This window comes from Ctenopharyngodon idella, chromosome 13, assembly GCF_019924925.1.
Source record: "Ctenopharyngodon idella isolate HZGC_01 chromosome 13, HZGC01, whole genome shotgun sequence".
Lineage (NCBI taxonomy): Eukaryota > Metazoa > Chordata > Actinopteri > Cypriniformes > Xenocyprididae > Ctenopharyngodon > Ctenopharyngodon idella.
This window is the reverse complement of record NC_067232.1, coordinates 37,330,933-37,345,022: the sequence shown is the minus strand read 5'-3', so window position 1 is coordinate 37,345,022 and position 14,090 is coordinate 37,330,933. Positions and strand designations below refer to the sequence as shown.

The 14,090-nt window shown below is 45.1% G+C and overlaps 1 protein-coding gene across 6 annotated transcripts in view; it reads right to left on the bottom strand.

Annotated features, from left to right (window-relative positions):
* Positions 1-14,090, bottom strand: part of agpat5 (1-acylglycerol-3-phosphate O-acyltransferase 5 (lysophosphatidic acid acyltransferase, epsilon)) — a 198,647-nt gene that overhangs the window by 156,422 nt on the left and 28,135 nt on the right. For 4 of the 6 annotated variants that reach the window (XM_051916838.1, XM_051916837.1, XM_051916836.1 and 1 more), the window contains exons 2-5: positions 6,267-6,333; positions 5,946-6,061; positions 5,647-5,736; positions 1,552-1,581 (exon numbers count right to left, since the gene is read on the bottom strand). In XM_051916838.1, the coding sequence (XP_051772798.1) occupies positions 1,552-1,581; positions 5,647-5,736; positions 5,946-6,061; positions 6,267-6,333 (303 nt within the window). The remainder of the gene's footprint in view (positions 1-1,551; positions 1,582-5,646; positions 5,737-5,945; positions 6,062-6,266; positions 6,334-14,090) is intronic. The other 2 variants (XM_051916839.1, XM_051916840.1) reach the window with 1 other exon arrangement.

The following is a 14,090-nucleotide window of genomic DNA, read 5'->3' as shown; positions in this document are numbered from 1 at the left end:
TAAAGACTAACACTTATGTAGGTGTTCAGCTACATCTAATTGCTTTGATAGTATTTCATTTTTTAGATTTGGAATATATTTCAATATGATACTACCGTAGAAATGTTGCAAATTTCAGTCTGAATAATAACCATGTGAATAATTTTGAAAAAGTTAATTTTGAAATGTGTCCTAGTGATTGTAAAAATAAATAAATCAATAAAAAAATAAAAACCTGTAATAGCAGCTGTAAATGGGGGCTTATTTATCATTCAAAATTAGTGTTAAACACATTTATACAAACACATGTAGATGGCCAAAGTATCACTGCCTTTATAGGATCGTTCACACCATCATCCTGAGTGACTAAAGACAGAGAATGATAATATGAAGTGAGAAAGTCACATTTACTAAAAACTTAATGAGTTGAACAAACTCTTTTTGTTTAAGATATAATTTAAAACTGTGATCTAAAGACTGAATGATTTGGCCATAACTCATTATTATCCTTGATATTGTAACATAGATAATTTCATGTGTATTTAGAATTGAGCTTGCTGCACAACCCCCGCTGGCAGTTTACATTTCAATGCTGGGAAGCTTCAGAGGCCAGTTTATCACAGGTGAGGTACAGGCCAAAAGAGCTTACTAACTACCAATACTGTTACCAATGTCTAAGAATCTGTGGGCCTTCTCAAATAAACTAGAGAAGATGCTGGGATTTACCCAAATTAAATTAAAATATATATTTTTTTTTACCACCGCTAGGACGCATTTCTCAATATTTAGGAGAACTGAGTGAAGAGCTTTGAAAAATGACCTAACCAACTTTCAGCTTCACAGCAGTTAATTTCACATTCGAAATGCACTAAAACTACCAAAAACACTTAATTCATGTCTCAAATCATGTCATTCTTCACAAGACTAGGTTCCCCCCAACAAACACACTTTGTCACTCATAAAACAAAACAACAACAAAACAGAGCATTACAAGATGTTTTTTGTAAAACTTCTTTACAAAACAAAAATGACATTATCTACTGTTTATAATTCACAGTAGTTTATGTTACATAATCCATGTTAAAATTACTGTACAAAATTATTCCTAAATGTTCCCTTTTATATAGATAGCGATGAAACAAGGACTAACACTTATGTAGGTGTTCAGCTTACATCTAATTATTTTGACTGTATTTGATTTTTTTTAGATTCAGAATATATTTCAATATAGTGTTACTGTAGAAATTTAGCAAAATTTAGTCTTAATCATTTTTGTGTTGTGTTAGGTCTTGAACTTAAATTGAACAATTTTGTAAAGAGTATGTAAGCATGTGTAAATTGGCCTATATAGATTGGTGATGTTTGTGTCTAAGTGAGAAATGAATTGTATGTTATATGACAAAAAGTTGTCATGTAACAAACTGCAGTGAATTATTAACAGTAAACAGTGTCATTCTTGTTTTAATTTAATTTGGGTAAATCCCAGAATCTTGTTTATTTGAGAAGTTCCACAGATTCTTAGACATTGGTAACAGTATTGGTAGTTAGTGAGCTTGTTTGTCTGTACCTCACCTGTGATAAACTGGCCTTTTTGAAGCCTTCCTGTATTGAAATGTAAATTAATTACAGTTAATTTCATATTCAAAATACACTAAAACTACCAAAACACATAATTCATTTCTCAAGTCAAGTCATTCTTCCAGAACAATAGCAAAGGTTTCACCCAACAAACACACTTTGTCACTCATAAAACACAGACTTAAAAACACTATCGACAGGCATTATACAATTTTTTTTTTTTTTTGCAGTTTTCTGCTGTTCAGAATTCACTGCAATTTGTTACATGGTCCATGTTTGCATTACAGTACAATTTTTCCTCCCAAGTTTCCCCTTGTGGATCGATGGTAGTGAAACTGAAAGATGAATACCTGTGTAGGTGTTCAGCTACATCTAATTGTTTTGATAGTATTTTATTTTATTTTTAGATTTGGAATACAGGTGCTGGTCATATAATTAGAATATCATCAAAATGTTGATTTATTTCACTAATTCCATTCAAAAAGTGAAACTTGTATATTATATTCATTCATTACACACAGACTGATATATTTCAAATGTTTTTTTTTTTTTTTTTTAATTTTGATGATTATAACTGACAACTAAGGAAAATCCCAAATTCAGTATCTCAAATTAGAATATTACTTAAGACCAATACAAAGAAAGGATTTTTAGAAATCTTGGCCAACTGAAAAGTATGAACATGAAAAGTATGAGCATGTACAGCACTTAATACTTAGTTGGGGCTCCTTTTGCCTGAATTACTGCAGCAATGCGGCGTGGCATGGAGTCGATCAGTCTGTGGCACTGCTCAGGTGTTATAAGAGCCCAGGTTGCTCTGATAGTGGCCTTCAGCTCTTCTGCATTGTTGGGTCTGGCATATTGCATCTTCCTCTTCACAATACCCCATAGATTTTCTGTGGGGTTAAGGTCAGGCGAGTTTGCTGGCCAATTAAGAACAGGGATACCATGGTCCTTAAACCAGGTACTGGTAGCTTTGGCACTGTGTGCAGGTGCCAAGTCCTGTTGGAAAATGAAATCTGCATCTCCATAAAGTTGGTCAGCAGCAGGAAGCATGAAGTGCTCTAAAACTTCCTGGTATACGGCTGCGTTGACCTTGGACCTCGGAAAACACAGTGGACCAACACCAGCAGATGACATGGCACCCCAAACCATCACTGACTGTGGAAACTTGAACACTGGACCTCAAGCAACGTGGATTGTGTGCCTCTCCTCTCTTCCTCCAGACCCTGGGACCCAAAATTTACTTTCATCAGAGAACAACTTTGGACCACTCAGCAGCAGTCCAGTCCTTTTTGTCTTTAGCCCAGGCGAGACGCTTCTGACGCTGTCTGTTGTTCAAGAGTGGCTTGACACAAGGAATGCGACAGCTGAAACCCATGTCTTGCATACATCTGTGTGTAGTGGCTCTTGAAGCACTGACTCTAGCTGCAGTCCACTCTTTGTGAATCTCCCCCACATTTTTAAATGGGTTTTGTTTCACAATCCTCTCCAGGGTGCGGTTATCCCTATTGCTTGTACATTTTTGTTCTACCACATCTTTTCCTTCCCTTCGTCTCTCTATTAATGTGCTTGGACACAGAGCTCTGTGAACAGCCAGCCTCTTTTGCAGTGACCTTTTGTGTCTTGCCCTCCTTGTGCAAGGTGTCAATGGTCGTCTTTTGGACAACTGTCAAGTCAGCAGTCTTCCCCATGATTGTGTAGCCTACAGAACTAGACTGAGAGACCATTTAAAGGCCTTTGCAGGTGTTTTGAGTTAATTAGCTGATTAGAGTGTGGCACCAGGTGTCTTCAATATTGAACCTTTTCACAATATTCTAATTTTCTGAGATACTGAATTTGGGATTTTTTGGGTATATATATATATATATATATATATATATATATATATGTGTGTGTTTAATTTATTTATTAATTTATATGGTAATTATCTTGGAATGTATTAGCATTACAGTGAAATAATTAAGATAATTCAAAAAAAATTCTATAATTGGCCTAATAGTATAAAAAAATAAAATAAAAGGTTCCTTAAGTAAGCAGCCTGTTGAACAGCAGCTCGCAGTCTCAGAGCCTTTTCTAGGACAGCAAGCCATTTAAACAATAGACGAGTGTGAACGACGTGTGTTAATGGGCCATTACAGTTCCTGCTCCAGCCTACAGGGGTGCTGCTGAGTATAGGCTTAAACACACACACACCCCTGTTGGTCCCCACTTGGCCAAAAATGAAAAACTCACCAGAGCATTTTTTTTTACTTGATTTAACATGATTTAAAGCATGACCAACAGGGGACCTGAAAAATGTCCCCTCTTTGCTCGGTGGTCCCCTGTTGGTGAATGTGTAACGACACCATGGTCCCCTGTTAGAAAGGTAGACAAGCGCGCGCGCGCACACACACACACACACACACACACCCCGAGGAACGAGGCTACCAAAATGGGCCCCATACCATAATAATTAGGGCTGCCTCGACTAAATATTAGGGATGCACCGATCCGATACTCAGATCGGGTTTGTTATTTTGTTTTACAAAGTTAGGAAAGTAATGTTTAAGTCAAGCCTGATGCCTTGCACAAAAAAATGATCCCAGTTTCTTCCACACAGTGAGGCATACAGTTTATTAGGTAATTTAGCACTTTTTTTTTTATTATTACTTGAATATCGGATCGGTAGATACTGAATCCCAGGTATCGGAATCGGTATAGGAAGTGAAAAAGGCGGATCGGTGCATCCCTACTAAATATTTTTCTAGTCGGTTAGTAGTCGTTCATTTAAGTCATTAATGGACTAATTGCACAATATTAGGCTAAATTAAATACTAAACCATAAATGAGCATTTAATATGGACGTACTATCCACGCTCAAACTAATTGCCGCTAAACAAAAAAAAATGTTTTAATAACTTAGACTAGTAACAATATACTAGTGATTTCTGAGTCTGTGACGGCTGCGAAGTTGACGAAGCTCTCATCTCCGCAGGACAGTGGAGGAGAGAAATGCAACTTTCATACGGATTACATAATCAGGGAGTATCTGTTTTCGATTTGAATAGGTTCGTTTAAGATTAGAAGTTCAAACAGTAAAATTTAAATTTTACCGAAATGAACCATAAGCCAGACAACTTTCTAAGACTACGTTCACACTGTCAGTCCAAATTCGATTATTTGTGTTTCCGTTTGGAAACGTAGGAGGCTGGTATGTGTGGCTTTATTCTGTGTTGCTGTCTCTGCCAGTTTTTCCTCACGTGGCGTGAGAAAGTCACATACCACGCGAAATCCAATCAGAGCAGTCAGACTGAAACAGATTTCCAGATATGCGATTTAAATAGGATTTCAAACCATATTTTTAAATGTAGCTTGAAACAGATTTGTTTCAAGATAGTTTTTGCCGTTCACACTTGCTAAATCTGAACGGATTTCAATCGGATATGCACCAAAAAAGAAAAATAAATAAATAAAATAATCGGATTTGGACTGACAGTCTGAATGTAGCCAAACTGAAACAGATTTCCAGAAATACAATTTAAATAGTATTTCAAACCACATATGAATGTTGCTTGAAACAGATTTGTAAAAATCGCATTTCATGTCATTTTTTGGCATTCACACTTGCTATATCTGATCAGATTTCAATTGGATATGCACAAGAAATGGATTTGAAGTGACAGTCTGAACATAGCATAGCCTAAATTTCAGTCATTAGCTCTGCCCAACAGGATTTCGCCATTTTGGATGTTTTGAATATTGCAGACTGAATTTTTAAATAATACTCCAATTGTTTTCATGCAATTCTCACCAAACTTGGTCAACAATATGCCAAGACACTGAATTCCTAAAATTTTGAATAAACCATTAAATAACTTAATATAATAGAGACAGACATGTAAAAGCATATCAAATGAATTCTATATATGGCAAGCAGCAACACTGCGTGGAAATCATTAACTCTGCTCTGTGTTATGCCTAAAAACATCCCTAAATAACAACATAGCCTTTTAAATTCTTCCTCCTGCATTTTTTTTTTTATTTTTTTTTTTAGACCAAGCAAGTTTCTGGATTTTCATTCAGTGAGTGCTATGGATATATACTCACAGGCGTGCCCAGTTCGCTTTGAGATGATAGTTTCTTTTTCATGGCTTTCTCATCAAAATTGGCACTTCTCTTCACATACACACCTCCATGCTGTAAATGACATCAAAATTATATAGCCAGAAACATACACAGTCTTATTTATAAAACACAAGCAGAATGAATTTCTGAGTAAATTGTTTATAAAATCATTCAATTCAATCCTAATTTATATAAGAATGGATTTTTGCAATATTTACAAAAAATTTTTGCTTGTCTTATGAATAAAGGGACTAATTTCTTGAATTAGGTGTTTACACTACCTGTGAGAAATACCATCCATACAAAGGAAGCCACTTCAGACCATCTTTCAGGACATATCGTACGTGTCCAAGTGCATTTTGTCGAATGGCTAACATGTCAGCAATAATCCAATCAGCTACAATGGAGAACATAACTCTTACAAATGGTACAGTGATGTGTCAGATACAATGATACGCAGATATACACTGTGGTACCATAGTACTTACTAACATGGTACATATAAAAAAAAAAAAAACTATGGTTTTGCCATGGTATGCATCAAATATTTTGTAACGTTTATAGATAAGAGCATGTATTGACTGCAAAACAGTGAGACTTACCTGTGGATTGATGGTTTGACAGATAAACCACATTCTCCTTCTTTGGTATATCCCCATAAATGACAACCTGGACAGAGATTTACATTAACTTTTCAATAGATTATACAACAAAACCATAGTTAGAATGAACATGACAATGTTACTGTCTGAAAAAAAAGGTAATCTTGATTCTAGCATTATGGTAAATGGAACAATGTCCTTTGTTCAACGACATATTGCCTATATCACACAAGCAAGAGTGCAATATGGCTCTATATCAGCACGGCTGCAATTTGGCTGTAGGCACAAGGCCACAGTCCGTGCACCGTAGGTAATCCTACAGATGGTAATGGTGACAGTGACACACAAATGCAGACATGTCCACATTTAAGCATTTCAATGGGTTTAACACCTTAACCAGCAACCCCACAAGCCGAAAATGACATACTCAAAAAGAAGACCCAGAATTACTAAACAAACTAGAGCTAAAAGGGTGAAGGAATTTCCCTTGTGGTGATTTTAAGTGGCTCAATATCGCTATATGCGATATTATCGCCATTTATTATTTTTTTTAAATGTATTTTTTTTAGCTGTATAAATAAGTGTTACAATGTGGTCAGCAGCCACTGAATGGTACCAAGAATGGTAAAGAATGGTTCCAGTTGTATTTCCACTTGTGCCTGGTACAGCACAGCATGGCATGATTACAAACCGTTCTCGGTCCCGATATTCTCAGCACACGTAGTGACGTCGCCACTCAGAATTTGTCACTTGTCACTACCAATTTCTCTGTAGCTGGCTAAGCGTGCTATCCAAGCAACGTAAACACAAATGAATAAGTTTAAAGAAATATCTGATTATTATCCATAATACGGTCACTATTTGGGCAATTCCAGCGTTATGGACGTGACATTTGGAGTCAAAACTTGAAATATAAACGCTCAAAGAATGCATTTAATAGCAACATATTAAACCGTCTATTTATATATTCATAATCCCTTACTAAAGGAGTCCAGACATTAGAAAAATGTCAGTCTATACAATTGTTTTATATTTTAGATGAGGGAAATATACAGCGTTACGGACGTGACAAAAAAAGTCACTAAGTTTTGGGTGACAACATATTTAAGAATTCTGTGAATTACACTGTGCGAACCAAAAGTAATACTGCCCACCGAATGAAGAAGGGTTGGCTCTCCTCAGAGCATAAAATAATAATTTTATTTCATTTTTCGTGTTCGCATAAATGAGGAAAAAACAATGTTACGGATGTGACAGTTCCCTTTCGATACTTCACTCGTACAGCGTATGGGGAAAGGTCTCCTTTTTCCCCGTTACTGAAACCTTTTTCAATAACGCAGTGTAACTGCATCGTCATTGGTTCACTTATAGAAAGTTGTTGAACCAATGACGGCGCGGCATAGCTGCACGGCCTATGGTGACAAAGCACGCGAAGAAGCCCGCCAAAAGAGGCGGGGCTTACGGCTATATAAGCAGGCATTTCGCCATAGGATTTCAGTTCTCTCTCCTTCAGCGACGACAACGCATCTCTTTGCTGATCTCCGAGCTGAAGCCTTCGCCGCTCTGAAGAAGCTCTCGCCGCCGTCGAAGAGGCTCCCGCAGCGGACTGAGCTGAGCTCGCCGGACGAAGACAGCGCCGGCGCCCTCGCAGACCGCCGCCTCGAGCGCCGCTCTCGAGCCGCCCGCTTCCGGCCGCCTCTCAGCGTGTCTTCTGCCGCCATCTGGCGCGACTATTAGAGCTTTTTCCTGCGGTTTATCGCCACTCTAAAAGAGCTTTTTCCCATTTTCACGGCGGCGGCGTTGCTGCAAATGCTGCGCCACTCTTGTAGCACATGCAGAGCCCCTCTGCATGATGACGACGGGCACGGTGAGTGCGTCGGCTGCCTGGGCAAGTCCCACGCAGAGGCCGCACTCACCGGGACCTCATGCTCTCACTGCGAGAGCATGAGTCTAGCCTCTCTGCGCTCGTGGATCACTTTCTTCGCGCCCTCCCGTCTTCTTCCTCCCGCGAGCCGGCTAGGAAGAGACAGCGGGGAAGAGACAGCGGGGAAGAGACAGCGGGGAAGAGACAGAGGGGAAGAGACAGAGGGGAAGAGACAGAGACAGAGGGGAAGAGACAGAGGAGAAGAGACAGAGAGAGGGGAAGAGACAGAGACAGCGGGGAAGAGACAGAGACAGCGGGGAAGAGAGAGACAGAGACAGCGGGGCAGAGACAGCGACAGCGACAGCGGGGCAGAGACAGCGACAGCGGGGCAGAGACAGCGACAGCGGGGCAGAGACAGCGGGGCAGAGACAGCGGGGCAGAGACAGAGACAGCGGGGCAGAGACAGAGACAGCGGGGCAGAGACAGAGACAGCGGGGCAGAGACAGAGACAGCGGGGCAGAGACAGAGACAGCGGGGCAGAGACAGAGACAGCGGGGCAGAGACAGAGACAGCGGGGCAGAGACAGCGGGGCAGAGACAGCGGGGCAGAGCGGATCAGCGCCCGGAGTTGTGCGAGCTCACGCCAGCTCAGCCCCCGCGTGCCTCGCCCTCTCCCACTAGAGAGCAACCCCCCGTCCTGTTCTCACGCCCTGAGCTGCGTCCCTCTGCAGATGCGAGCGACCTCGTCTCATTTGGCGGATCAGACGAAGACCAGCTCGACGACTACATGTCTCTCGCGGCCTCTTAAACAGAGAGATGGGCCGGTGACTCAGAGGACCCCGCCCACCTACCCTCGCTGGACTGCGAGCCGGGCACGGGGCCCACTGACTGCGAGCCGGGCACGGGGCCCACTGACTGCGAGCCGGGCACGGGGCCCACTGACTGCGAGCCGGGCACGGGGCCCACTGACTGCGAGCCGGGCATGGAACCACTTGATGAGTGGTTCCTGCCGGGTCGTCGCCAGGCCCCTCGCCAACGCTCCGCCCTGCCCCGTTTTTCCCAGAGATACACGATGAGCTGACGAAGTTGTGGCGCGCTCCCTCTTCTGCCCGTCTACGCACTACGCACCATTCAGCTCTCACCACTGTGGACGGCTCTGAAGAGAAGGGCTACGAGCACCTACCGCCCCTGGATGAAGCAGTGGCGGCTCACTTCTGTCCCCCCGCGGCTGTGGGCTGGAAGACGAAGAAGGCCCTTCCATCCAAGCCCTGCAGGACCACCTCTGCCCTGGCTGGCAGAGCCTACGCGTCCGCAGGCCAGGCTGCCTCAGCGCTGCACACCATGGCGATCTTCCAGGTGTCCCAAGCGAAGCTCCTCCGCTCTCTGGACGAGTCCGGCATTGATGCACCTGCCTTTCGTGACCTCCGCAGCGCCTCTGACTTAGCCCTGCGTGCCACAAAGGCCACAGCCCAGGCCATTGGACAATCCATGGCCAGCCTGGTCCCAGCGGTAGAGGGCTTCACGGAACGCGTCACCGCAGCACAGAAGTCGTCCCAAGCCATGCGACATTTCCTGCCCAAGCGCTCCAGCTCCGCTTCTGCTTCCAGCCGCCCCAGGCCTGCGCCGGATCAGCAGAGCAAGACTGCCCCCTCTACCTCTCAGGCAGCACTTCCCAAGGAACAGCGCCAGCGCCCACGCCCCGAAAAGCGCTCCTCCTTCCCGCGACGTCAAGGACCTCAGCCTAAGATTTCGCTGGACCCGATGCCTCCTCAGTCTTCCTGATCTGCCAGGAAGGAAGAGGATGGGGCTAAGTCTCGCCGAGGCCGGACCACCCCAAAAGCTCCTTCGTTCAGTCTCCCCTCCGCCCCGTTTAGTTCCGGGCGTGGGAGATATGTTCAGTGTTGCGCTAACTGGGCCCACAAATGTTGCGTCCATGCAAAACGCCGTTCTCATGGCGAACACTATACATTTTTTACCTCCTCAAAAGGAGGAGCAAACTTCCTCTTCCACTCTTTCCGGTGTACGGGCCCCCGACCGGCGGTCCGTCATCCGATGACATACAACCCCTTGTCACGCGGGCCGAGGCCTGGCAAGCCATCCCCGGGGTGTCAATTTGGGTCCTGGGAACCATAAGTCGGGGCTACTCGCTTCAGTTCGCCCGAAGGCCCCCGCGCTTCAGCAGGGTGCTTCAGACTTCAGTAAACACGGACGGCGCTCATGTCCTCCGAGCCGAAGTCATGACTCTACTGAGGAAAGGAGCTATAGAAACAGTCTCCCCCTCAGAGAGCGTGTCGGGGTTCTACAGTTGTTATTTCCTGGTTCCCAAGAAAGATGGCGGTCTCAGACCCATCTTAGATCTCAGAGTCTTGAACCTCTCCCTCATGAGACGGAAGTTCAAGATGTTAACGCTGAAGCAGATCCTCGCGCAGATTTGCCCCAGGGACTGGTTCTGCTCGCTGGACCTGAAAGATGCTTACTTTCACATCCAGATAGCCCCCCGTCACAGACGATTCTTGAGATGATTCGCATTAGAGGGCGTGGCTTACCAATATACAGTCCTTCCCTTCGGGCTGTCCCTAGCTCCTCGCACTTTTACCAAGTGCATGAACATGGCGCTTTCCCCACTGAGACAGATGGGAATCCGTGTTCTGAATTATCTCGACGACTGGCTCATTCTGGCCCAGTCGCGAGCCGAGCTAGAACTCCACAGATACGTGCACCTCAGCCACTTGGAGTGCCTAGGACTCAGGGTCAACTTTGCCAAGAGCGCGCTGCTTCCCAGCCAACATATCACGTTCCTGGGTGCAGTTTTCGACTCAGTCCGTATGACGGCGGTAGTCTCGCCAGAGCGCGCCCTGGCCATTCAGCAGCTCGCGGCTTCAGACAGGAACAGAGCCTACCTCCCTCTGAAGTTCTTCCAGAGGATGCTAGGGCTGATGGCTTCCACCTTCCCGGTTCTGCAACTCGGCCTTCTCCAGATGCGGCCTCTGCAATACTGGTTGAAGTTTCTGGTCCCTCCTCACGCCTGGCGGCACGGCCGCCTGCGTCTCAGGGTCAATCAGGCCTGTTTGACAGCTCTGAAACCCTGGACAAACCCTGTATGGTTCAGTCTTGGAGCACCCCTACAGGCGGTGTCCAGAACGACGGTGCTCTCGACAGATGCGTCCAACACGGGTTGGGGCGCATCTTTGCTCCACCCCCAGACGGTTCTCACGATCTGGGAGTTCTTCGGGAGGGCAGAGATAGACCTCTTCGCCTCAGAAGACAACTCTCACTGCCCAATTTATTTCTCCAAGGAGGAAGATGCTCTGGCCCACGACTGGCCCTGCACCCTCCTTTATGCTTTTCCCCCTATCGCTCTGATCCCTCAGGTCATCAGACGAGTCAGGGAAGACAAGCACAGAGTCCTCCCAGTGGCCCCGCTCTGGAGGAGCCAAATCTGGTCCTCAAAGCTGCATCCCCAGCCAGAACTCTGGGCTCTGCACCTCTGGTCCCTCGATGGGAGCCTCCAAACCTCCCAGGGGACGTGCTAAATACCATCTCTCAGGCGAGAGCCCCGTCCACGAGACGCCTCTACGCCCAGAAATGGTCGGTCTTTGTTGACTGGTGCTCTGCACGCAGCATAGACCCTGTGGAGTGTGACGTATCACCGATACTGTCGTTCCTCCAGGAGCGTTTAGATATGGGTCGCACCCCTTCAACGATCAAGGTTTACGTAGCAGCCATCGCAGCGTTTCACGCTCCTATCGCTGGCCAGTCAGTGGGACGAAACTGCCTTGTGGCGCGTTTCTTGAAAGGTTCTAGGCGATTGAATCCACCTCATCCTCTCACTGTTCCCACCTGGGACCTCTCTTTGGTCCTCAGAGCTCTCAAAGGGCCCCCCTTTGAGCCACTGCGTTCAGCTGACCTCAGGCCCCTGACACTCAAAACCGCTCTGCTGCTTGCGCTAGCATCGGTCAAACGAGTCAGCAACTTGCAGGCCCTCTCTGTGAGCCATGCATGCCTTGAGTTCAGGCCCAACGACTCCAAAGTTGTTCTGAAACCTAGGCATGGCTACGTTCCTAAGGTGCTCTCGACTCCATTCAGAGCACAGGTCATTTCCCTCTCAGCGCTTCCTCCCTCGTCGGATGAGCGAGAGCTGGAATTACTCTGCCCTGTCAGGGCATTGAGGACCTATGTTGAGCGATCACAGCCTTTCCGGCAATCTGATCAGCTCTTTATCTGCTTTGGCGGCCGCACCAAAGGGTCTTCGGTCTCAAAGCAACGTCTTTCGCGTTGGATAGTCGACGCTATTGCTCTTTGCTACTCCTCTATGGGCCTCAACTGCCCCATAGGAGTTAGAGCCCACTCCACTAGAGGAATGGCTTCCTCTTGGGCATGGTCCAGTGGAGTTTCTATTAAAGACATCTGTGAGGCAGCCGGCTGGTCCTCACCGTCCACTTTTGTCAGATTTTATAACTTGGATATCCCCGACCTTACAAGCTCGGGTCCTCTCGGTATGATACAGCAGCCTCTATCGAGCTCCGCCTCATGCCACCCCGGGAGTTAGCTCCCCTCTTGCAAGTGTAACATGGGTTCGACGGCTCCGGCCCTCTCACTTGGACACCGTGAGGGAACCAGCGGACAAGACAAGTTCAGTCTTTCCCTGCCGTGGCACGGCGCGGTTGAATTTGTTCCCCATACGCAGTACAAGTATTGAAAGGGAACGTACTCGGTTACTAACATAACCTCGGTTCCCTGAGATACGGAACGAGTAATGCGTTACATGCCGTGCCACGAGGCTGCGGCTTCAGTGTCGTCGCTTCAGTCGTATGACCTGAAATCCTATGGCGAAATGCCTGCTTATATAGCCATAAGCCCCGCCTCTTTTGGCGGGCTTCTTCGCGCGCTTTGTCGCCATAGGCCGCGCAGCTATGCCACGCCGTCATTGGTTCAACAACTTTCTATGAGTGAACCAATGACGATGCAGTTACACTGCGTTATTGAAAAAGGCTTCAGTAACGGGGAAAAAGGAGACCTTTCCCCATACGCAGTACTCGTTCCGTATCTCAGGGAACCGAGGTTACGTTAGTAACCGAGTACGTTTTCCGTTACGGATGTGACCGGTCTGAAAGCGGCACAGAAGACCGCTTTAAAACTGCTTTAAAACTTTTACAGAGACCTCAAGCAGGCATCTAAACCACCAATTATTGAAATCTGTGATACCAGTATGGTAAGACTGCACAATTTATCAACTTTTTACTAAACTTTATACTCTGTATTGCAAAAGGTTATGGATTAGACCTATTTCTCATGTTGACAAAGCGTGTGCGTTGTTCAAGAATCAATTTAGAGACCATGATTTTCCTTCTTACAGAACTGCTTGCTAAAGTACATTGACAAATATTAATGTTTATCATAAAGCAGTTTAAAATCGCATGTTTTCCCCACAGTCAGGTGAACCTATTGACGTACACTATTGTCAATCGCAATCATGTCAGTTTTATGTTTTGTGTCTAAATGATCACACGGATTTCGGCTAGTTTTCACAGTTTAAAGCGGAGTCTTGAGTCAAAATGACCAAACTTTATTTCAAGCCAAAATGATTGCAATCTTATTTTTATTTTGTCAGCTTGATCGCACGGATTATGATCAATAGGCTATTCATTTTTTTAACCAACAGGTAAAAACGCGACATCCCGAGGGAAGTGTCCTATGAGACACAATGATCTTCTATAAGTTGTACTGTATCATATAGGCCTACCTTTTGATGTTCATATTTCGTTCTGTAACTGGCAAGAGGAAGAGAAGATCGGTTCACGTGCGCTTGATCTGCCGCTTACACTGAGGCGCTGCAGTAGCTAATCTGTCACGCGCCATAGGCTATTAAAGAGCGACATCTATTGTTTAAATTTTGTTATAAAATCGACTGAATTTGAAAGTTGAACCTTTTTCATATTAAAACTAACAAAGCACAAAGAG